Raw genomic sequence first — 25,447 nt, forward strand, 5'->3', positions numbered from 1 at the left:
CAGCCAGGGTGAATAGTGCATTGGACATCATGTACATGCAGGACAACCAAGTGAAGTTGCAAGAAAATAAATTAAGGACATATGTTTGCAGCAAAGAATATTCTCAAAACCCATTAGTTTGCACCAAACTACAAACTAACTTGCAGTTTTATTCTGACAATCAATGTATATGAAAAATGACTGAAAAATACTAATATATAAGCTTGAGAGTTTGGAAGGGCTACTGATATACATATACATATATATATATATTGGGGGGATGGGAGCTAAGCCCCTCCACAGCATCCCCTCCCTCCCCAGCTATGGGCCCGATATAAACTGTAGATGGTACTCTTACATGAAGTACTTGGCAATAAGGGTGGGCAGGGACTTCATCTTTGGTCCTACAGCGACTTTGTGGAGCACCAAGGAAATGGGGGTGTGACATAATCCAAATGCAAAAGGTTCAAAGGGAAAGAATAAAGAAAAATAAAATTTAGACCTGTTACTTCTATGTTAAATTACTTCATCACAACTCAGCCACAGATATTTTACAAACTCCCTTACTGAAAATTAGAAAACAAAAAATAGGTACATAGTAACAAAATATGTTCTTAATGATAATACTTAACTTTGATCATCAGTAACATTATTTATCATGTGTATTTTAATACTACAAAAAATAGTAAATAAACAAACCACAAAAAAAGTAACCACAGGTAAAAACAAAGGAGGGAACCTATCTCATAACTTGAACCAACCATGCAATTTTAACTTTTGAGCTCAATAGGAGGAAAGCTTGAGTGTAATACAACCTTGTACAAAACCTGGAATGCAAATGAAATAGAAAACCTCAACAAATTATGGTCATGCAAGTTAAATCAGTTATCATCTCTTCATTGTATTGGAGATGTTGCCAAAGAATAAAACTCAAGTATTTGGTCTTTGGTTATAGATCACGCTATGACTTGGAAGGTCTATATTTGGGCTACAAAGTTGGGAACACTACAGAGGACATACGACTAGGTGCCTGCAACAAGGCCAATTTAGAATTATGCTTGGTATCAAACAGTATTTTGATTTTTTCTTCACCTAAAGCCATTAATACATCATGCAAATATACTGAAGGGGTAGATTATATAAAGAAAAAGCTGGAGAGAACTTGAGAACTTACTTTATCTTTGCCTTAATAGAATATGCTAGAATGATTTGTTACTTGATCCAAATAAATCTTACAATGCAACTCAAATACACACACAATGCATTAAACTTATACCCAATTTATGGAAAAAAATATTGTGAGAATGATGGGCTAACTAGAAATGAGCAAATTATATTTTTGGTCTTAGTCATATTACATGCTTCTAAATCATTTCCACTGTTTTATTAGCAACATGCATTCTGCATTGTACAAGTGAATGCTTTGGTTCAATACAAATGGAAAAAAACAGCCACAAAAATATGGAACATTGCACAGCACTATCCGATAGTATTATTTCTTTTTCTTCTAATTGTCAATAAATCTTCAAAACAAAAGGAAGCTATTAAGTCTAACAGTTAACAGCTGATATTGAAGGACTACTCTGTTTCAAGAAGAACACCATACTAACATTAATAACTTTAATGCACCAAGCAGATTAACATGCATGCTGTCAATTTCTTTTATGTAAAGAGTCCTAATGGGTTCACACTATATTCTCATAATGTAGAACGAGCTGATAGCATATGCATACGTATTGAATGTTACAAAATATTGTGTACGTGGTTCAAGTTCTGGATTTGTAAGCAGTTTTCTACAAGTCTGCAAACACTGGGGCACTAGTAGTGTGTGCATCTATGATATCTATTTGAAAGCATCTCTTTAATCTAATTTTGAGATTCACAGATAAAGAACAAATGTTCAAAGGTGGATGTGGATGCCTTAGGTTTAAGATTTACATTAATCACTTCTGAGTAAGACAATTTTGTGAATGTTCTTTTCATCATTTTCAACTGATGGATTACTGGACAGATGGATCAGACTTGTGTGTTCGTGTCAACACTGCATTTCTAATAAAGACTAATGGAATTACAACTGGGAAATAAACTGGCAGTACAGCTGGGGAACAAATGAAGTGTAATTTTCATATGATTTAAGTAGAAAGGAATGAAAAGGGTAGTGAGGCTTCTCTCCCATACCTTGCCACCTCACTTAGTGGGTTATTACATACAAGTTGGAGGAGGAGGAGGGGGGGGGTAAAGTGTGTTGGCCAAAACTTTGGTGTAAAGCTGAACCACAAAAAAGAAAAGAAAAGAAAAAAAAAAAAAATCATGCAACAAAAAGGGGTTTTAAGGACAATACCAATAATGAGACCGGTGCCTCAACCAGTCCTACAGCTCAAAAATGCAATTGCTTCCTAATGTCAACAAGATTGATTTAAATTCTTTTGCACCTTGACTTTAAATTGTATAAAGTCAGATACCATAGGCAAGTGCATGTGCAAATGCCAAATACAAGCATAAAGTAAATTGTATAGAAATGACATCAAATTATATAAAACACATATATATCTATATATATATATATATACATCAAAGTAATAAATAAGAGTATGATATGATGTACTCTGTAGTTACACACAGAGTACAGCCTGAATACACAAAGCAGAACGAGCATTTTGTGTGTGCAAGTCCGGCCAAATGTCATTCAAGTTTACCATTGATCAAACCCACGTGTCTTGTGTCAGCATATGTTGCAATAAAAAATATGAAGAAGTCATTGGAATGTAGGTATACAAAAAATATTCATAGCATGTTCTATACTCTTTAGGTCTACACATAAAAAAAGTTTATATCATGTAAAGAGGTATAACTGCAAGGTCACCCACTCCAACTTTTCATTACAAAGAAATTTAACCTGGCCTATTAAATACTTCAAATTGAAAACAAAAAAACTCACCATTGACTAGCAGTGCTTGTTTCAAAACATCGATAAAGCTATCTGAAGCATAAATAATGTGACTTATCATTAGCCTGTGCAACTCTAAAATGCTTGACAAAAACCTCATAATTTTGACCCTACAAGCCAAGATCCAACATGCACATCAGTATTGGGCTAATTAGACATCCACCCATCCTTCTGCCTTCATCACTCAGCTGCAGGAGAAGGATTGTCAGACACTGGTGAAGAGAGAGTAGCTGTATTGAGGCAGTTCAGAACAGTGTCATTTTCGGCCAGTAGCTGCTGAAGAATATCATAAACAGGGGCAAAAGCTTTCCTGTAGCCCTGCCAGGTAAGATGAAGGTAGTCGTACATATCTCTGTGATCTATGGAGCCATCTGGGAGCACTAAATCTTTATCTATGGGTACAACCTGAAATGAAAAAAAAATTTGCTAACTCCTTTACAAAACACAATACACAGCCTTAATTACTAACACTTTCAAGCAAAACACACTATTAATAAAAACTCCATGTTCACACAGTTTCCTCTGTCATATTTGTCAGCAATTGGCATTTTCCAATCAATTTCTAGGTGGTTCCATGTCCCTTAACACCTTTCATTCTTATCCATAAATATATTTAATCTTCTCTTAAAACAACCAATTGTTTCAGTGCTCACTACATTCTTATTAAGTCTATTCCATTCATTAATCACTGGTGGTAAACCAGTTCTTGTATATTTCCTTCGTAGACATTTATCTAGTTAAAAGCTATTAACCTCTTCAGTGTGAGTCAAATTCTTATGCGCAGCACCAGATGCTTGATGTACAATTGGACGAGGTACGAGAGGTTACCCGGAGGACTACCCCTGCAGTATTATGCTTCACCGAGACCAAGCTGGACGATACGATAGCGGATCCGGAGGTAGAGATCAACAACTACACCATTGTGAGGAGAGATCGTAACCGGGTTGGAGGCGGCGTGGCTGTCTACATATGCAACAACATCGCGTTTGAGCAACGGACAGACATGAACAGTGAGTTAGAGGCTTTGTGGATAAACATTCTCTTGCCAAAATCTAAGCCTATCCTCGTAGGTGCCTGCTATAGACCGCCCTGGCAACATGACTTCTATAGTAAGCTTGAGGATTTGTGTTCCAATACCACAGACTTTCTGAACAAAGAAGTGATTATAACTGGCGACTTGAATACTCATGTAGAATCAACCTCGAATACTCTGCATAATGCGCTAAAGTCATTCTGTTCAATGAATGATCTGAAACAAATTATCACAGAACCCACCAGAGTATGTGCCACTGCTAATTCTGTTATTGATCTTATTTTGGTATCAGATGTTCAGAAAATATGTTCTAGTGGAGTAATTGATATTGGTTTGAGTGACCATAGAGCAACATATTGTATCAGGAAAGTTTCCAAACAACAAATCAATCAGCATAAAACCATAAAAGTTCGTTCTCTTAAGCATTACAGCAAGGAATTGTTCTGCGAAAGGTTGTCCGCGGTTAACTGGTTTTCAGTCGTCAATTGTACAGATGTTGATCAAGCTTGGAATAATTTTAAAGCACTGTTCTTGGGGGTATTAGACAATTTAGCTCCAGTAAAATCAATCAGAATAAAACAACGTTCCGAGCCGTGCTTTTCTGGTGACATTTTGAAAATGATCAACAGGAGAGATAAGGCTTTAAAAGAGTATAAGAAAACAAAAGATCAATCTGTTTTCGCTATGTATAAGAAGTTACGGAACGAGGTTCAGGTTATGGTAGACAGAGCTAAGGTAGGATATTACAAAGATTCTCTCTAAACCAACAAAAACAATCCCAAAAAACTATGGCAAACAATCAAACAGTTAGGTTCTTCCAAAAATCTAAAATCCAAAAGTAGTAACATTGGTCTTAATGTTAATGGGATCGTTACTTTCGACAAAGTAGCGGTGGCTCAAAAATTTAACTCCTTTTTCACCACCATTGCTACCACCCTCGTAAATAATTTACCAGTACCTTCAGGTCATTTTGGCCAAGAACACATTAATAATTAGTATTGGAATCAGGGTGTATCCTATGACACCTTTGCTCTGTCTACGGTTGCTAATGTAGATGTGTATAAAATGTTGAAGACTGTTGACAGGTCTAAGGCTACCGGACTAGATAATATTCCAGCCAGATTTGTGAATGACTCAGCTGAGCAGATTACTCCCTGTATCACTCACATAATCAATACTTCGATTCAACAGGGCAAAGTTCCCAAAGATTTTAAATTAGCAAAAGTTACTCCTTTGTACAAGAAGGGTAGCAAAACAGATTCCGGTAACTATAGGCCAGTCTCAGTGCTCGGTATTATATCGAAGGTCTTGGAAAGAGTTGTTTATAACCAGGTTTATGAATACATTCAAAGCAATAACTTGTTCTATGATTTACAATCAGGCTTTCGAAAATCATATTCTACTGATGCATGTTTGATCAATTTGACTGATTACATCAAAGGTGAAATTGACAGAGGTAATTACTGTGGAATGGTTATGCTAGATCTCCAGAAAGCCTTTGATACTGTAAATCATGATATTCTATTATTCAAACTACAAGCATTAGGCTTCAAATCAGATGTTGTTAATTGGATGAGGTCTTATCTAACAGGTCGAGAACAGATTGTGAATGTAAATGGTTCAACATCAAAAGCAGCAAAAATAACATGTGGTGTCCCACAGGGTAGCATTTTAGGTCCGCTGTTGTTTCTTTTGTATGTGAATGACATGAAAGCTGCTGTGAACTGTAAACTGCTGTTGTATGCCGATGATTCAGCCTTACTAGTTTCTGGCAAAGATGTAAATAGGATTGAGACGTTACTCAGTGAAGAGTTATTGAATGTCAGCAAGTGGTTGTTGGATAACAAATTGTCTCTACATCTAGGTAAAACAGAATCCATTCTCTTTGGCTCCAATCAAAAACTCAAAAATGCTCCCAACTTCAATATCCAATGTAATGATACTAGTATTAAACCTAGGTCTCTTGTCAAATATCTTGGAACAGAAATTGATCAAAATGTGTCGGGAGAAGTTATGGCACAAAAAATAATTAAAAGGGTCAGCTCCAGAACAAAAGTTTTGATGTAGAGACAATGAAGTTACTAGCTTCGGCCCTGGTTCAGTGTCATATTGACTATGCTTGTTCTTCCTGGTATAGCAACCTATCTAAAAAATCTAAGAGTAATCTTCAAATATGTCAAAACAAACTAATCAGGACCGTTTTGAAAATTCATCCACGTACTCATCTAGATTATACGCATTTTAAACTGTTAAATTGGTTACCTGTTGAGAAACGTGTTGCTCAGTTAAAGCTTAATCATGTTCACCAAATTGTGAACGACTCTTGTCCCAGTTATTTGTCAGATACGTTTACACTTGTCAGAAATGCTCGTTCCCTGAGAACTCGTTCCAGTAGGTCATCTGTCATTGTACCTAGGTTTAATAGTTCGTTAGGGAAAAGTACTTTCAAATACACTGGTGCTATTGCTTGGAACTCTTTACCGACCAACATTCAATCAATTGTATCTAATAGTAGTTTTAAAAAATAAGTTAAATGTTATCTTTTAGACACTATTCTCTCTGAAGAAAATAGTTTATATGTTTAATTTACACTTCTTATAATCCTAATTTACACTTCGTATAACCTAGCTTTTCTATGACAATCCTTTCCTAATTGTAATATGAGGACCACAGTGGAAATAAGTCTTTTGACTTTCTGTGCCATCCTCGGATGTACAATTATATATACTGTGTATAATATTGAGTCTTGTATGTATTGTACTTATTGTATGTATGATTGTATCCGAATAAATTTCAATTCAATTTAATTCAATTCAATGATTTGATGAAGCATCACAATACTTGCATCATGAAATATAAAGTCACTGCTAATTTACTTACTCTCTTTCACTCTGAGTAATGATAAACACAGAAAATGTGATCAAGCCAGTTCATAGAATTCAGGGGTCACTCAGCTACAACTATAAAATAAATATAGAAAGCCAATGCCGGCATCCTTGTATGGAAGAGGTTAAGAAATTGCCACATTATAAAGACTACTCTGCAAAATATTGCTCTGCTGACCAAGGAAGGATGATGAAGAACTAACAGAGGACCCCACCCTCCACTGTGATCTCCAATACACCCTCCTCACTTATAGGAAATCAGTAGGGGAGCTGGGCCTGACTATCCACCAAGTAATGATGGGTTATATATATGGTCCAAATCCTGGATAGCCCAAAAGACATTTTTAAACTTCTTATAAAACTTTTTGCATATCTTACTAAAAATTTGATCTATGCAACATCTTCCTTACCTAAACCCACATTGTTCTTCTCCAATTACTCCCATGTTCTCTTCATTTCAATTAACACCATCCCATGCACCTTACTGACTACACTTACCAGACTGATCCTTCTAAAATTACTACATTCATAATTGTCCCTTTCTCATCAATAGTGAACTGTACCTTATCAAGTCCATCACACTTTCTTCCCTCATGGAAACATTAAATAATCCCACCTGCCATTCCACTATAACTACTCTTCCCTTTGTCAGACACTCCATATGATAATTGTTATACTCACTGACACTGCTCTTCACACTATACACTTACCTACCTAATGACTTACAATGTCACTCCTTCCTTCAACCTCAAGCCATTCCTGACAACCTACCCATCATGCTCCCTAAACCCCAACTCTCTCTTCTCTTTCAGTTTCATTTAACTAAATCCTAACACATCATTTTTTTTTCTTACAAATATCCTACTAATCTTTCCCCTTCTGTTCTCACCTATACCACATCCACACACATTTAATGATTTGTTACTAGAATTCTAGTTGGAGCCTTCCTCTGACACCCTCTTATGCCTTGACTTTTTGCAGTGGAATAATCTATATACTTAAGGCTTTTCCACCTCATAAGGGAGGTAGTCAAGTCAATGGGCACATACCCACTCCCATCCACTGCCCTTTCTTTCCTCTCATGTTGCCTCCTCTGGATGATGGGTCATTCCTATATCCCGCCCATTGTCATAGGTCAGAAGCAATGTTTCAATAGAAAAATGGAGTGGGAAATCCTTAGTCCCCTCACTCTGTCCAATTTAGCTGCCTTCTACAATATGCATGGGAGCATGGTGTTGACATCAGCCCCACCACCAAAGGATCAGCAAAGTAGTAAATAATATGTTTGAAGGGACAGGGGAAAAAAATAGTACAAAAGCATCTCATCTTTCTTTCATGAGTAGGAATTTTAATAGCACTAATGAATGACATGTGTCTCTGGTCCACAGGGGTCCCCCTAAACAATCCCTAAAGTATTGATTGCAATGAATACCCCAGTATGGGAAACAAGGTACTTATGAATCCTGAATACTCTGACTTACCTGGCAATTTTCTACAGACTGTAATGACTCCTTGATCATGGCATTAACTTGACTATTCTTTTCACGGAGTGGATTTGGTTTCTCACCACGGGGCAGTAAAGTCTGTAATTGGAAATTGGTAAGATCTCTAAAAGACTTTCATTGAATCACTCAATGTAATGATGATATGGTTTAACATCACAAATTCCCTCCCCCCCCCCATCAGGAGGCTGGGACAGTGCCCCTTACAGTGGACTTTGTAGCATGGAATTTAATGAAACAGAATATATATATATATATATATATATATATATATATATATATATATATATATATATATATATATATATATACACACACACATAATAATAACACATACATATACCAATGGGACTGCATTGTGCCAAGATGGCCACAAACCAGCCACAAGGCACATACAAGATCTATCAAGATAATACAAAATTATTAAGTAGCTGAAGTGTGAGCCTTTATTTTAAACTTTAATTTCCAAAACTCATTCCACACAAACTGCAGTCTTACCAGAACAAGGATGTCTGCTTGCTGTTGCTTTTCTCTAATGGTCTCGCATAGCTCCAAAATGCCGCCAGCAATTTCTGATGCTGTGTGGCCATAGTTATTGGTTCCCACTAACAATACTATCACCTGAAGAGAAAAATGTGTTTACGTCTCTTCCAATTTTAATACCTAATATTAAATATTAGTGTGTGTTTCTTGCAACAATCACATTACTATACCTTAGGCTTAATGTACTCTAATTCTCCATTTTGCAACCTCCACAAAACATGTTGTGTTTGATCTCCACCAACACCAAAATTGAGGCAATGCATGGGTTCAAACCATTTCTCCCAGAGGTCTGTTGACTGTAGATTTGCAATTAACGAGTCTCCAATAAACACAACGTCTGGCTCCATTTCTTTGGCCTGATTGACAAATCGATTATGCTGGAAAAAATATAAACAAACAAATTAATAAAAAAAATTCACTTGATGCACTAACTTTATTGATTGCTACATTAATATTACAATTTTCTTTTATCAACAAGTTCATAATTGAAACATAAAAAGAAATAGGTAGCAACGTAAACTGCTCAATGTACTTAAACAACAAATCATGGTAGACATGAACTGCTTATGGGCACTAAAGAAGTCTTTGTCTAAAACTGCAAACCTGAAGGGTTGAGGTATAAAATAAAGTGTACAAACTTTTCTTTTCTTCACTTTTTTTCTCTAGTGGCTATTACATTTCACTCCAGTGATATATATATATATATATATATATATATATATATATATAATATATATATATATAATATATATATAATATATATATATATATAATATATATAATATATATATATACACACACACACACATGCACACAGTGGAATGGTTGGAAGTGGGTATATGCATTTTGATTTGGCTACCTCCCTTGTAAGGGGGAAAATATATATATACAGAAGAATCTGGAAACTATGGACTAAATGGGGGACTACTGGTCTATTAAAGCAGTTTGTCCATAGGTTCCATATTTTGAATGTAATGTATAAAGGGTTGTACTAATTACCTACAACTACCATTGACTTTACCATACTTCTCAGGCATTTCATCTCAAATATATTTAAACTTTTCCTTTCTTATATTCCATGTTTCTGCCCCATATAGTGCTGTCAGCACAATCATTCCATACAATCTCCTCTTAGCATCCATTCCCAAATGTTCATTTCTCGTTACACTTTTTAATCCCCCCTAGGCATTTACTTGCTTCTCTCAACCAATATTCTACATCCACTCCTCACTTTCCTGCCACATTTGCACCCAAGTACCTAAAGGTATCCACTTCCTCCAGTCTTTCTTCCTAGTACTCACTTCCAATTTCCTGTCATCCTCTCCCCTTGTACATCTCATCACCTTACTTTTACCCACATTTATCTTCAATTTCCTTCTGACACACACCTTCCTAAACTGTCATTTAATTCCTTAATCCCTCCTCTGATCCTGCCACTAGTGCAGTGTTGTCAGCAAACAACAACTGGCTTATCTCCCATTTTTCTCCATTTTCTTTTAAGCATCTCCAATCCCTGGCCCACTACCCTTGCATTTACCTCTCACACCACCCCATCCATGGATGGAGTGAGAAACGAGGAGGTGAGGAGGAGAGCAGGGGTGGGAAGGGAGTTAGGGGATAGGGTTGAAAGAGTATTGGGATGATTTGGACACATGAAAAGAATGAGTGAAAAAAGATTAGTAAAAGGGGTGAGGAAGGCATAGGTGGAAAGAACGAACATGAGGAAGTGACCAAGGATGAGATGGATGGGGTAAAAGGGGCATTGGGAAAGAGGAGAAAGTCTGTTGAGGAAGGAAGGGAGAAGTCAGAAAATGGGGGTGAGTGGAGAATGGTTGTGTATGGATGATGCTGTGATGCATGGAAAGGAGTGGTGGGGGATGGGGGAGTGAGGGAGTATGTGTGAATGATATTTTAATACAGCTCAAAGGAATTTCTCCCCATCTTATCTTTTTCTGCATGAGGGGACAGAGTATTTGGAGTCTCCAATCAAATGAAGAGGCCTTGCTGTGGATGTGCTGTGTATTGCTACATTGCTTCTGACCCAAGTCAGTGGGCAAGATGCAGGGAAGACCCGTCATCCAGGAGGATCTAAGAAAAGGGGGAGGAGTGGTGAATGAGAGTGGAGTATGTGGGGATGAAATGGGTGGGAGTGGATTTATGTCTTTGGCTACCTCCCTTGTATGGGGGAAAAACCTGTTGGTATATGTACCATCAACTCATGATATTCACTGTTTTTAGTTAATATCATTTATAATTTGTCTGTGTTATATTTTATCATAACTAACTTTCTATAGTATTTGGCCACATCAATATTGAGGTTCAAGATGTGATACACACCAACAACTAGTACCTTGATGCAAGCTTTCAGACACCATATTTATTTTTGTTTGTGAAAGACAAAGTAACAGAAGTCTGAGGATGGACCAATCTTGAATGATGAGTTGTAGAAGTAGGACGAGGACTAAATAAATAGTCTTCTATAATTACATTTCATTCTTTCTGAAAAAACCTGAGCTACAAGGCAATTCTATTACTACGGTTAACTTCCATCATATTATTTTTTAAGTACCATCTTTTCTCATATCTGCAAGTTTGAAAGCATGTGGTTATGTCAATATCGAGATATTAATTAAGATTTCCGATATGCCATAGATATGCTGACTTGGCCAACAACCTGAGTTACAAGGCAGTTCATGGCATCTCAAAGCTCATGTTGAGTTGTTGGTAATGGAACAAACCTTGATTATCTCAATATGGAGTCAAATGCTTTAAAAGTTACAGAAACGATAAACTATAACACAAATGATATATCTATGCCAATATTAATTAAAAACAATATCATCAAGGTTGTTGGTGATTAGTATGACCACAAATAAACATTATCTTACAAGCATGCCCTAAATCTTAGTACGGTATTAATATAACATTGTTTTTATTATAATATATATATATATATTCAGTTATGTACCCCAAGTGCATATATGAGCATGTGGGGGCACTCTAAAACAAATGAAGCACCAGAAGCATCTGATGTTGCCACATTTCCATGGGAATTTTCACATTTTGGTCAAAGTCTTCATTCTCCAGAATTTGTCCACAGTTACTGGGTTCTTCTGTATATGTATCAATCAGCCATCCTGAGTACACTGCTGAACAAAGGCCTCTTTCATAGCATTCCATGACTCACACTGGACTAACCTCTGCAATGTCACTCCTACAAACTTATCTACCCGGTATATCATCTCTCTACCTTCTGTCTAGTCTCCCTCTTCCATGCTTCCCATCTCATGGCATCCACTCAGTAACACAATTGCTCCATTGCTCATCAGTCATTTGCACTAACTTACCTGCCCAATTCCACTTCCTTTCTTTTACTGCCTCCACAATATTTTTCACTCCAGTCTGCTTTCTCACCCAACTTGCTCTTTTGGTCTCTCAGCACTATTCCCACCACTGATCTCTCCATTCTCCTTCATGCACTCCTCAGCTTTGTATCCATTGCCTTTGTCAGTTTCCAAGTCTCACATTTGTAGATTATTGCTGGCAGTATAGTGATTGTAAAATTTGCATTTCAAACATAAAGGCAGAGAGCCTCTCATGATCCTATACTTACCAACATTTTCCAACCAATTGTAATATACCTTTTTATTTCATTATCATGATATTTTGTCACTTTCACCATCTGGCCAAAATAATTATACTCTTCAACTTCTTCAAGACTCACCATCAATTATAATTTCTTTACTTTGAGCTTTCGTGTGTGACTCGGTAGAACAAATAGCAATATTAAACTCGCTATGCAAGCAAGGTGGAAACAACCATATCATAAGAGTTCTAGAAAAGGTTTATGAGAAAGGTACCACTGTAATTCAACTACATAAAGATACAGAAAAGATAAAGATCGAGAAAGGCATACAGCAAAATAATACAATTCCACCCATATTATTTACAACTTGCTTGGACAAGATTTTCTAAAGGTTGAGTTGGGAAGAGAAAAGTTTGAAGATTAATGGCAAATACTTTAATAACGTAAGCTTTCCAGATGACATTATTATTTCAGAAAGAGCAGAGGACTTGCAAGATAAGATGAGTGATCTGAACAAGGAGTCTCAAAGTAGGTTTAAAAATGAATAAGAGTAAAATCAAAGTAATGATTAACACACACAAATATATATATATATATATATATATATATATACATATATATATATATATATATATATATATAGACAAACACACACATACACCTAGGAGTAATTATCACCAAAGACGTGTCCCCAAACAAGCAGATAAACAAAACAGTCAGAGAAACCTGCAATTTACTAAGATCAATAAAGGTGGCTTTTGATTACTTGGATGAGGTAATGGTAAAGAAAATACTAGCCACACTGATAAGACCAAGTATGCTGCGACACTATGAACACCCAGTACAAAAAAGAATACAAGGAAGATAGAAAGAATCCAAAGAGCAATGATAAAGATGGCCCCACCACTCAAAATTGACATAATATTATGAGCAACGTTTGTCAAAACTGGAACTACCAACCCTGTAACAAAGAAGAGAAAGAGGCACTCTATTGGCCATTTACAGAATCATGAAAGACAAGTCCTTGACAGAGAAGACTTATTAAAATGGGATAGAAGAAAAACAAGGGGACATGAGAAGGAACTCAAAAAGGGGTAGTTATAGAAGAGATCTGGAGGAAAAAAAAAAAAAAAATCATCCACAGAGTGGTGGATGTCTGGAACAAATTAGATGAAACAAATGTGTGTGCAAACACCGTACAAGAATTTAAGAACAAATTAGATGTTGTGAGATACAAAGACAGGCCACTATGAGCATAGCTCCCCTTCCTGTATAATGATATGATATGGTTTAACGTCACAAAACTCCTCCCATCAGAAGGCTAGGATGGTGCCCCTCACAGAGGACTCTGTAGCGTGGAATTTAATGAACCATGTTCTTGGTTCAACTTTGTCGGTGGCAGGATTCAAACTGCCATCCCCAAGACCTTCACCACAAGCAATGATGCCCTAACCTGCTCAGCAAGCGAGCTTCTTGTATAATACTAGGTAAATACATACATACATACAGTGGCCGCGAAAAGTTTGGGCGCAAAATTATAGGCGGCCAAACTTTCCGCTAAACTCAAAACATGCGAGAAATACAACTTTCCGCCCAAACTTTTCGCTATTTTTCAATGCTAGCGTTTGTACCCGTATTTAGCCGAGACAATACGCACTACTTGGCAACTCTGTTTAGGCGCACTCGATGTCACGTGGAGTCAGTTTCTAAACATCTCTCACGGGGAGTAGTCTTTTTTTTGCGGTGGTCTCTGTTTTTGTGCCTTGATATCTCCGTAATGGGAAGTGGTAAAGAGCTGGAAAGAGACACAGTTGTTACAATCATAACCCTCTATAAGGAGGGTTATAAGTGTAAAGATATTGCTACTCGTGTGGGAATTGGAGTGCGTCAAGTGCAAAAGTGGACCAAGAAATTTCGAGACGGAGGAAGTGACATCATTCCTACTCCAAAGCATCGCTCTGGTCGGCCAAGGAAGATATCAAATCGTACTTCTATGGTTATTAGGAGGCAGTTAGATAAAGATCCAACGCTCACAGCTCGAAAACTGAAAGAAAATAACCCTACACTGCTGCATGATGTGTCTGTAAGATGTATTTCTGATCATTTAGCCAAAGATTTACAATACCGTAGTTGCTGTGCTAAAGTTCTTCCCCTCCTAAGTGCAAAAAACATACGTGATCGCATAGCATTTTGCAAGAAATATAAGGACTGGTCCTTAGAAGACTGGGAACGAGTATTGTGGAGTGATGAGTCAACGTTTGTGGTGTCGTCGGGCTGCAGGTCGAAGCGTGTGAGGCACCCCAGGGGGTCTGACCCTAATGACCCTTGCTATACAGCTAAAGTGGTGAAACATGCTGCAAGTGTTATGGTGTGGGGATGCTTTGCATTTGGTGGAGTTGGCAATTTAGTGTTTCTTGCACAAAATGAGTGTGTAAAGCAGCACACTTATTTCGAGTTATTGTGTGATAACCTGCCTGAAAGTTTTGAAAAGTGCAATGCTAGTTGGTTTATGCAGGACAGAGCTCCTGCTCACACAGCTCAGTCTGTTACCCAATGGTTAGAAGACTGTGGTGTTGATTACTTCAAAAAATGGCCTGGAAATTCTCCAGACCTAAATCCCATTGAGCATGTATGGCATATAATTAAAAAACAGCTTCAAGATCATGACGTCTCCACTGTAGCTAGGCTAAAAACAGAAATACAGGATATTTGGGATAATATTATTCCTCAACACGTACAAAACTAGGCAAGATGCATCCCGGCACGTTTGGAGAAGGTCATAAAGCTTAAAGGAAAATCGCTTGGTAAATAAGGTATGTAATAAGCCATTTATAGGTCTTTAAATGATTATTTAAATGTCACAAGTGTTTACATTTGTGTCTCGTTAATTACGCGCCCAAACTTTTCACGGCCACTGTACATACACATACCAATATCTTTTTCCCCCTTACAAGGGAGGTAGCCAAAAACAAATGCATAAAATCCACTCCCACCACTTTCATCCCCACATACTCCACTCCCATTCACCACCCCTCCCTCCCTCTTATCTTAGCTCTTTCTAGATGGTGGGTCATTCCTCCATCTCACCCACTGCCCTGGGTCAGAAGCAATGTAGCAAAACACAACACATCCACAGCAAGGCCACTTCATTTGGTTGGCGACCCCCCTCTCTGTACCACCATGCAGGAAAAGAGAAGATGGGGAAAAATCCCTTCATGCTGTATCAAAATATCATTCACACATACTCCCTCACCTCCCATTCCCTACCCACTCCCTTCCATGTATCACTCATACACAACCATTCTCCATTCACCCCTATCTTCTGTCTTCTCCCTTCCTTCCTCAACAAACATTCCCCTCTTTCCCAATGCCTCTTTTACTCCATCCATCCATTTCATCCTTGGTCGCCCTCTCATGTTCACTCCTTCCACACCTCTTTTACTAATCTTTCTTCACTCATTCTTTCTATGTCTCCAAACTCTTTCATCAACCTTATCTCTCAACTCTCTTTCCAACCCCACTCTCCTCCTCACCTCCTTATTTCTTACTCTGTCCAGCTTAACCCCTACCATACATCTCAAACACATTTAAACTCTTCCTCTCTTATGTTCCATGTTTCTGCTCCATACAGTGCTGTTGACACAATCACTCCTTCATACAATCTCCTCTTATCATCAATTCTCAAATGTCTATTTCTCATTACATAGTTTAATTGCCCAAGGCATTTATTTGCTTCTCTCAACCTACATTCTACCTTCACTCCTCCCTTTCCTGCCACATTTGCACCCATGTATCTATAACTATCCACTTCTTCCAGTCTCTCTCCCTTAATACTCACTTCCAATTTGCTGCCATATTCTCCCCTTGTACATCTCATCACATCACCTTACTTTTACCTACATTTCTCTTCAACTTCCTTCTTTTGCACACCTTCTCAAACTCTTTAACTTCCTTTATCTTTCCACAGATCCTGCTAAAAGCACAGTGTCATCAGCAAACAACAACTGGCTCATCTCCCATTTTTCTCCATTTTCTTTAACCATCTCCAATCTCTGGCCTATTACCCTTGCATCTACCTCTTGCACCACCCCATCCATGTATAAATTGAACAGCCAAGGTGACATAACACATACCTGGTGAAATCCCACCTTTACCTCAAACCACTCTCTTTCCATTTCTAATTTTGACACAGGTTCTAATACTCTTATAAAAACTGCTCTCAACAGTTTTCCTCCTGTCCCATTTATCTGCAATATCTCCCACAGTGCCTTCCTGTCTACAGTCATACGCCTTTTCCAAATTCATAAAGGCCCAAAAACATCTTACCTTTTCCTAAAGCTTTCTCACATATCTGTCCTACCACAAAAATCTGATCCATGCAACCCCTAGCTGTCCTAAACCCACACTGCTCCTCCCCAATTACTCCCTCTGTTCCTCTCCTAATCCTCTCAATCAAAACCCTACCATAAGCCTTTCCAACTACACTCAACAAACTGATCCCTCTGAAACAACTACACTCACACTTGCCTCCTTTTTCCTTGTAAAATGGAACTATACAGGCACTCTACCCTCTTTTAGACAAACATTAAACAACCTCACCAGCCAGTCCACCATCGCTGTACCTCCCTTTTCTAGACTCTGCACAACAGGCATCCAACCCAGGTGCCTTGCCTGCTCTCATCATTTTAATAACTTTCACCTCATCTTTCCTTATTTCTCTTCCATTTTCCTCATTCATCACTGCCATTTTCTTAGTGCTTCCCACTCCAACTACCTTTCCCTCCCTATCCTCCTTCACATTTAGCAACTCTCTAAAATACCCGGCCCATCTTTATCTTACAGCCATCTCTTCCATTATCATCTCTCCATCTGCACCTTTTACCTTTTCTTCTATACTTTTAAAAATTTGTCCACAGTCTTTTGAATATAGAATTGCTCTCTAATTCTGTATTACCTGAAACAATCAACCTGAAGGCAAGGGATAGGGAGAGATAAAAAACCTTAAACAGTGATGATTGTGCTTTGTTGTATATTCTATTAATGTAAGTAATGTTCTTGTCAAATTTTTTCCTTTATCATTTATCTTTGCCTAGTATTATTTATAGAAGTAATTGTTCCAGAAATATTATTCCTAAAGATATCTCCATGAGGATGAAACATCAAAGAACTATATGGCTAATTTTAGTGAATTCTACAAATCCCCCCAGACTGTTAGGAATCTAGAAAATATAAAGAAAAAAATTATCAACTGTCAGAAAGATATATTTAATTCTACTAGTATACAATAGAACCTGCTCCCTTTTTCTGTGGGAATTTAACAGAGTATGGCCTTACAAACTTGCCTGCCACTACAAAATTTCAAAACCATCACCACTCCTGCCCTTTTGCTCGAAGCCATTTGGCCAGCAAACATCCTTATGTCTATATACATACACACAATCTTTACCTATTATATTTTCCAGAAATATTAGAAATATTTATGCATGTGTCTACTATATGACCCTGATATATACTGCTATATATTAGTCAGACTGAGTTTGCCTCGACACTAAAATAAATGGATAATTTGTTCAACTGGGAAAAATAATTTGTGAAGATAAATACATAAGTATATGAAAAAATTTCCCACTTTTCCTAGCTACTCTTCTGCTGCAGATGGTGTATCAGATTTCACATGTGTTGTGTAGTGATGTGCGAGAGCTTTCTACATCAGTGAGTGAGTCAGTACCACAGCAAATGGGAGCTACATATTCTTCTAACACTATTTCATGTAAAACCAGTCAAATTTCATAAAGGATATTTCTAAAGGGAATAGAGAATTTTTACTCAACCAATCAACCCACTGCTCCAGGAGACCCATAACTTTCAGATAATCTGCAACAGCCACTGAATTGGCATACAAGTCACTCAAGGAAGAAATGGTGTATCTAAAGAAACACCATAAGATGATGGAGCCTTTATTAGAATGATGTTTGGTTTGTTACAGCTTTATCAATTACCTGTAACAAGCAAAATCTCATACAAATAAAAACCTTGTCCTCTTATGGCATTTCTTTAGACTGACTTGTCAGCAACTGCCACTTACATGCACAAAATAATGTGTTGCTTTCTAGCTGGCTTGGGTCAGGCAGTGTAAGATGAGGAGAATTGGTGGAACCGAAAGAATGAGTAGAGAACAATGGGATGAAAATAAAGTTCACTGGCTGGAATGAGGGATGTTATGAAGAAAAAATGAGGATGAGTATGAAAGATAAAGTGTGAAGAGAATGGAAGTATATGATGATGGAGGCCAAGAAATGAGGGGATGTGAGGTTGGGTAGACATTTGTGTGAGAATCTTTTAAGAACTAGAAAGATGTTTTAGAAGGAAGTAAAGTGTGCATGGAGATACAGTAGAGAAATAAAAATATATCTCTTGAGTTTCACCGACTAGAAAAAGTTCTCAGCCCCCTTCTGTTTCTGTATTTCCAGATTCTGATACAATGGTAGCAGTTGCCAGTTCTCCTTGTGTGAAAAGTGGAGGTAATATACATACATACATTATACTAAAGGCTATTCCCCCCTTCACAAGGGAGGTAGCCAAAAATACAAAGGCATAAAAACCACTCCCACCCATTCCATCCCCAACATACTCCACTCCCCTCCCTCCTATCTTGGCACCTCCTGGATAATGGGTCATCCCTGCATCTTGCCTACTGCCCTGGGTCAGAAGCAGTGTTGCAAGACAGCACATCCCCTCTCTGTCCCCTCATGTAGAAAAGGAGATAGGGAAAAATCCCTTCAGGCTGTGTCAATTTATTTCTCACATATACTTTCTCACCCCATCCCCCTCATGCATCACAGCATCATCCATTAACAACCACTATTCACCCCTATCTTCTGTCCACTCATGTCCTTCCTCAACAGACATTCCCCTCTTTCCCAATGCCCCTTTAACCCCTTCCATACGGTGCCGCACACGTAGGCGTCATGGACTTAGATCTCGGTGGCAGCAGCCAATGCCAGCCGTACGACGTGTCGTAATAATACTCGCATCATAAAATATAGTCACCGCTTATATCGATCGTTCTCTCTTCACCCGTGAATTTTGATAACCATAGAAAATGCGATTACAAAAGAATTAGAAAGAATGTCATTATGGAGGGGCGACTACAATAAATATAATCAAGACGCCGATATGGCAGCCTCGCGAATACACTCGCTCCCCATGACGCCTACGTGTGCAGCACCGTATGGAAGGGGTTAACTCCATCCATCCATCTCATCCTAGATCAACCCCTCATGTTCACTCCTTCCACACCTCTTTTACTAGTCTTTCTTCACTCATCTTTTCTATGTGTCCAAACCATCCCAATACTCTTTCATCAACCCTATCTCCTAACTCCCTTTCCAAACCCGTTCTCCTCCTCACCTCCTCATTTCTCACTCTATCTAGCCTAGAAACCCCTTCTTCTCAGGCATCTCATCTCAAACACATTCAAACTCTTCCTCTCTTATGTTCCACGTTTCTGCTCCATACAGTGTTGTCGGCACAATCACTCCTTCATACAATCCCCTCTTAGCATCCATTCCCAAATGTCTATTTCTCATAACACTTTTTAATCCCCCATGGCATTTACTCACTTCTCTCAATCTACATTCTACCTCCACTCCTCCCTTTCCCACCACATTCACACCCCAAGTATCTAAAACTATCCACTTCCTCCAGTCTCTCTCCCTTAATACTCACTTCCAGTCTGCTGCCACTTTCTCCCTTTGTACATCTCACCACATTACTTTTACCCACATTTATCTTCAACTTCCTTCTTTCACACACCTTCTCAAACTCTGTCACTAACTTCCTCAATCCCTCCTCTGATCCTGCTACAAGTGCAGTATTGTCAACAAACAACAACTGGCTTATTTCCCACTTTTCACCATTTTCTTTAATCATCTCCAATCCCTGACCCACTACCCTAGCATTTACCTCTTGCACCACCCCATCCATTTATAAATTGAACAGCCAGGGCAACATAACACATCCCTGATGAAGTCCCACCTTTACCTCAAACCACTCACTCTCTCCATTTCTAATCCTAACAAACGCTCTACTACTCTTGTAAAAACTCTTGACTGCTCTTAACAGCTTTCCTCCTATCCCATATATCTCCAATACCTCCCACAGTGCCTTTCTTTCTACACTGTCATAAGCCTCTTCCAGATCCATAAAAGCCCCAAAAAACATAATTTCCTTTTCCTATAGCTTTCTCACATATCTGTCTTACCATAAAAATCTGATCTACGTAACCCCTACCTGTCCTAAACCCACACTGTTTCTCACCAATTACTCCCTCTGTTCCTCTCCTAATCCTCTCAATCAAGACCCTCCCATAAGACTTCCCAACTACACTTAACAAGGTGATCCCTATGAAACTACTACACTAACACTTGTCCCCTTTTCCTTTGTAAAGCGGAACTATACAGGCACTCCTCCAGTACTCTACCCTCTCTTAAACAAACATTAAATAACCTCACCAGCCAGTCCACTATCACTGTATCTCCTTTTTTCAGACATTCTGCATGACATCCATCCAATCCAGGTGCCTTACCTATTCTCATAATCTTAACAACTGCCTTCACTTCATCTTTCCTTATTTCTCCTCCATTTCCCTCACTCATCATGGTCATTTTCTTAACACATCCCACTGCAACTACTTTTCCCTCCCTATCCTCCTTCACATTTAGCAACTCCCTAAAATACTCTGTTCATCTTCCTCTTACAGCCTTCTCTTCCATTATCATATCTCCATCTGCACATTTTACTTTTTCTTCTCTATTTGATTTGCCTCCTTTTCCTATTTTAATTCCTTTCCAAAGCATTTTTTTATTACTTTCAAAATTTTCTGTCATACTCTTATCCTATTTCACATATGGAGAAAGAGTATGACCTGGTCCAGAGACTAAGTGTCCTCAGAGTTGCACCTCTGGGTGGAGGTGAGCATGTTTATGGATTTTGAAGATGGGTAGCAAGGGCATGATGAATTCTGTTACCGACACTCGAGATATTCTGAATTTTGTTCAGTCATCATGGCATTTCAAAAACAGATTTCTGTTGGTGGTCAGGTTGAAACTGTCAATGGCATTGGACCTCAACAGAGTGCCAAATGACTACTACCTTCAACTTCAGGATTCACCTCATCTGATAAAAGGAGATGAATTTGACAGTAAAAACAAACAGTAGTAGTTTTTCAGAGCTGTCACCCAGCCAAAACAGCAGCAGCAAGTACTATAAGTCATTTTAGGGCAATAACCAAAATTTAACCATGACCTGGCTGGAGACCAGCTCCAAGGAATTGCTGACAGATACAATAGTTAGGTTCAAAACTGCTATCTCTTCCAGTGGAGTACTTGTTCTCTTTGGACAAAGAAATCATCAGTCTGATGAAAACTTCACTACTCTAATTTTCATGAATGGCAACCATCTCATGAACAAAATGGAGAAATGCAAAGAAAAACAGAGAGAAAAATGCAATTTTTTTTTCTCTTTATCATCTTTTCAGTCTAATGCTGTTATGAAAGTGTTTCACTTTTTTGTTTTCCTACTTTAATATCCCCTTTTGGCTCTAAAAGCTTAGAATATACATAAACTGGTGGGACTAATGGTGGGCATTTGTAAGTGGCAGTCTTGTGAGATAGACATCAGTCATTTCCCTGTTCCATCTTCAAACCTCATCAACACCCTTACTTCTATTATGAGGCTCCTAAGGGGTTGACACTCAGCCTCCAGACCAAGCCAAAAATCTATCAACTTCAACTTATGGTAAAATTCTAGAATCACACAAGCACGAAATTTAACATGACATTTCCATTGACCAACAGCTCCTAACAATAAAACCTTACCTAACCTAATACAGTGAGTCCTCCTTATACGGTAATTCTTTATCCAGTAAATTTACAGTTACGGTATTTGGTAATTACTACCCTCGATTCTATTTACGGTAAGAAAAATTCACAGATATGGTATCTGCTAGATATTTTGAAGAGGAAAGAGCAGGGAGAAGGTACGTCTGCCATATCCTATTATTACATGTTATAATGGGTTCGGTATACAGTAATTTCAATTTGCGGTAAGGTTTTCAGGAATGCATATGTACTGTATAATAAGGACTTACTGTATAACCATTCCATGGAAAAATAATCTTTCAAATGAGAAAAATCTTCCACCTTTATACATAAGGACATACAGCCATCAACTGTTTACTTCCTGCTTACATAAACCACTAACATACAAACTGTCCCCCACTAACAGAACATACACAATAGCCTAATACTTCTTTCCAGAAAGACTAATAAGAAAGCCCAAGAACCATTAGCCAACAAGGAATTGCAGGTTTCCTGTTAATGATACTTAAACAATGATGTTCAATATATTTGTTACTTAGTGTGCTATGATTTTACTTGTTTCTTTACAAGTAAAAAATTTAATATTAATTTTGCAAATTATAATCCATCATATACATTTTTCTTGGTGGGAATCAATAACAGAAAAAGTTGCTAAAAGCTATGTACAAACAAATGTAGTCACTATGACTGCTTGGGACACCATCTTTGTTTTGGTAGATATGGAAGTTAAAAAAAATTAAGGTATGATAAATACGTCTATTCTAACCTAACCTGTATTTAATAATGCAGTACCTGTAATTCTAGAAGTCATCAGGGTCGTCATTTTTGTCTTCGACCTCTAAATCTACTAAAACAGACGGCATCTCAAGCAGTAGTAGTGACTATGTTTGAATATAGCTTTTAGCAAGTTTCTGTTATTGATTTCCAGCAAGAAAAACATACATTACTTTGATGTATTATAATTTACAAAATATTTAATTTTCTAATGCTGTATCACATAATTGATAAAAATTTATCTTTCTGTGAGCAAGTAAACAATGTAGTGAAAGTTGCAAATTACCATTTGAAAAACTTATCCTTTGTTAGAAAAAACATTGACATAGATTCGATGAAAAAGCTGATTCACAATCATGTTATTAGTAGGTTAAACTACTGCAATTCTGTTTATTATGGCCTGCCAAACTACATGCTGAAGAAACTGCAAATGATAATAAATAGAGCTGCACGTTTGATAACAAATATTCCTCGTAGAGAAAGAATTACTCCCACATTAATTGAACTACACTGGCTCCCAATAAAAGCTAGAATAGAACACAAAATATGCGTACTCACATTCCAAGCAAAAAAAAACTAGGCAAACCAATGTACTTAAATGAGCTCCTAGAAGATTATTGCACAATGTCTCAAGTTATTCTGTGACATAACACTGAACACTGTCTGTTTTAAAAACTTTGCCCCTCAACTGTTCAACAAGCTACCAACCAGTGTCAAGCAGTGTGATAATATCAGTTTTCAAAAAGAGATTGAAAACACACCTCTTTGCTGAATGCTATGATTTGCGGACAAAAACCATTGAGAACAACTACAAATGTTGAGTTGACATCACTGGTGTGGCCTATGGAGTCCCTTCTCTTAGGGAGATTTAGGCCAGAAGAAGACTACAGGTAACAGGTAACAGATAGGTGTGCACTTCTAGACAAATACCTTTAATTCTAATCCAGTATCACACGAAAAAAATTCACTTTTATTGCATTAGAAAGATCTGATTGATGAATGAATAAATATCAATATTTTTAAAGCTCTTGTTTTTATATGACAAAAGAAAGGACCCGATAATGTGTACATGACAACATGAAGATGTTGCGAAGAATTAGGCCAAGTGACTTTTATTGTTCACGATGTTAGCCATCGTGATTTTTAATATTGTAAATTATGCATGAAATGACTGTTTTTATTAAATTGGGGGTAGAGGACGGTAGAAGACGGTGGAGGACAGTGGAAGATGGCAATTAGTAGGACCAGAAAGATCTACTTTTTCTATGGAATGGTTTCATTACATTAGGTTAGGTTATATAGTAATAATAGTATCCTAATAAAGTATGTTTCACATTATATATCAGTGTTTGTGTGATTCTGGAATTTTACCATTACTTCTGTCTCATCACATACTGTTACATACTACTTCATCAAAAATTCATATATAGTTTTTCCTTTGCATGGCTCCTACATTTTTTGACAAGAATTTCACTTTGTGGTGTATGAATATAGACATCAATACACTGGCACTTTAAATTATTCAATGATATTCTTTAGATCTCTTGATCTACGTCACTTTAGACTGAATGGAAGCTAATATTAAATATAATAATATTGGGCACTTCTGTAGTACAGTGATCCCAACCAGCACCATCCATGAGTTCCTCTTGCATCCTTCCCGTGCTAAACACGGTAAAACTAATTACCAACACTCTCTTATATACATCCTAGGAGTTCATAACATTGAGCAGCAAATAAACCCTTTAAATTTGGAGTTCATGGTAGCTTACAGGGATTTTCTGTGGCCTGTTGCTTAGACCCGGGCGTGAGTCATGCACAAAATTGAAGATGAAAGGAGAGGACATCATCATTGGAGTCATATGTAATGTACCAACTGAAACCCATAAAATATGTCATTTACACACCACCTGATCTCCTTTTGCGACTATAATAAGGTTAAACTTTCAGCAATAATGACCTTAACTTCGAGACCCAACCCAAACCAACCAGGTTCGACAAAGTATAGTTTCACCCAACAATTATTGGTATAGAACAATAGTCCTTAAGATATTTATGGTTCATATGAAACGTTACCATACTGAGCCACCTCCCATCGCCTTGTATATCCTCTAAGAGTGCAGGCATCGCAGAGGGATTCATTTTCTCAAAGACTGCCACTCCTGCCACCTTCCGCAGCTGCGCACCTCAAACTCGCATCAACAAAACAGAACAAATTATCGACATTTCTTGGAATTAAGCAACTTTATTTGTTATTAATTGAATTCACTTCGGTGGTGAATAGATGTACACAAAAATTTTCAAATTCTTCTTTGCA

At 37.7% G+C, this 25,447-nt stretch overlaps 1 protein-coding gene across 2 annotated transcripts; it reads right to left on the reverse strand.

Moving 5' to 3' along the window:
- Nucleotides 1-474: 474 nt before the first annotated feature.
- Nucleotides 475-25,365, reverse strand: Paf-AHalpha (Platelet-activating factor acetylhydrolase alpha). 2 transcript variants are annotated; one of them, XM_076212115.1, is made up of 6 exons: nucleotides 25,207-25,311; nucleotides 24,903-25,006; nucleotides 9,060-9,266; nucleotides 8,845-8,967; nucleotides 8,326-8,427; nucleotides 475-3,331 (listed from the first exon to the last, which is right to left on the reverse strand). In XM_076212115.1, exons 2-6 carry the CDS (start codon nucleotides 24,990-24,992, stop codon nucleotides 3,107-3,109), a joined length of 747 nt encoding a protein of 248 aa, XP_076068230.1. In that variant the 5' UTR covers nucleotides 24,993-25,006; nucleotides 25,207-25,311; the 3' UTR covers nucleotides 475-3,106. The 2 variants fall into 2 exon arrangements, with proteins under 2 accessions (XP_076068230.1, XP_076068231.1); XM_076212116.1 differs by lacking the exon at nucleotides 24,903-25,006 and having other exon boundaries at nucleotides 25,207-25,365.
- Nucleotides 25,366-25,447: the final 82 nt, after the last annotated feature.

Source organism: Oratosquilla oratoria, chromosome 29, assembly GCF_046742065.1.
Source record: "Oratosquilla oratoria isolate Oo_2021 chromosome 29, ASM4674206v1, whole genome shotgun sequence".
Classification (NCBI taxonomy): Eukaryota; Metazoa; Arthropoda; class Malacostraca; order Stomatopoda; family Squillidae; genus Oratosquilla; species Oratosquilla oratoria.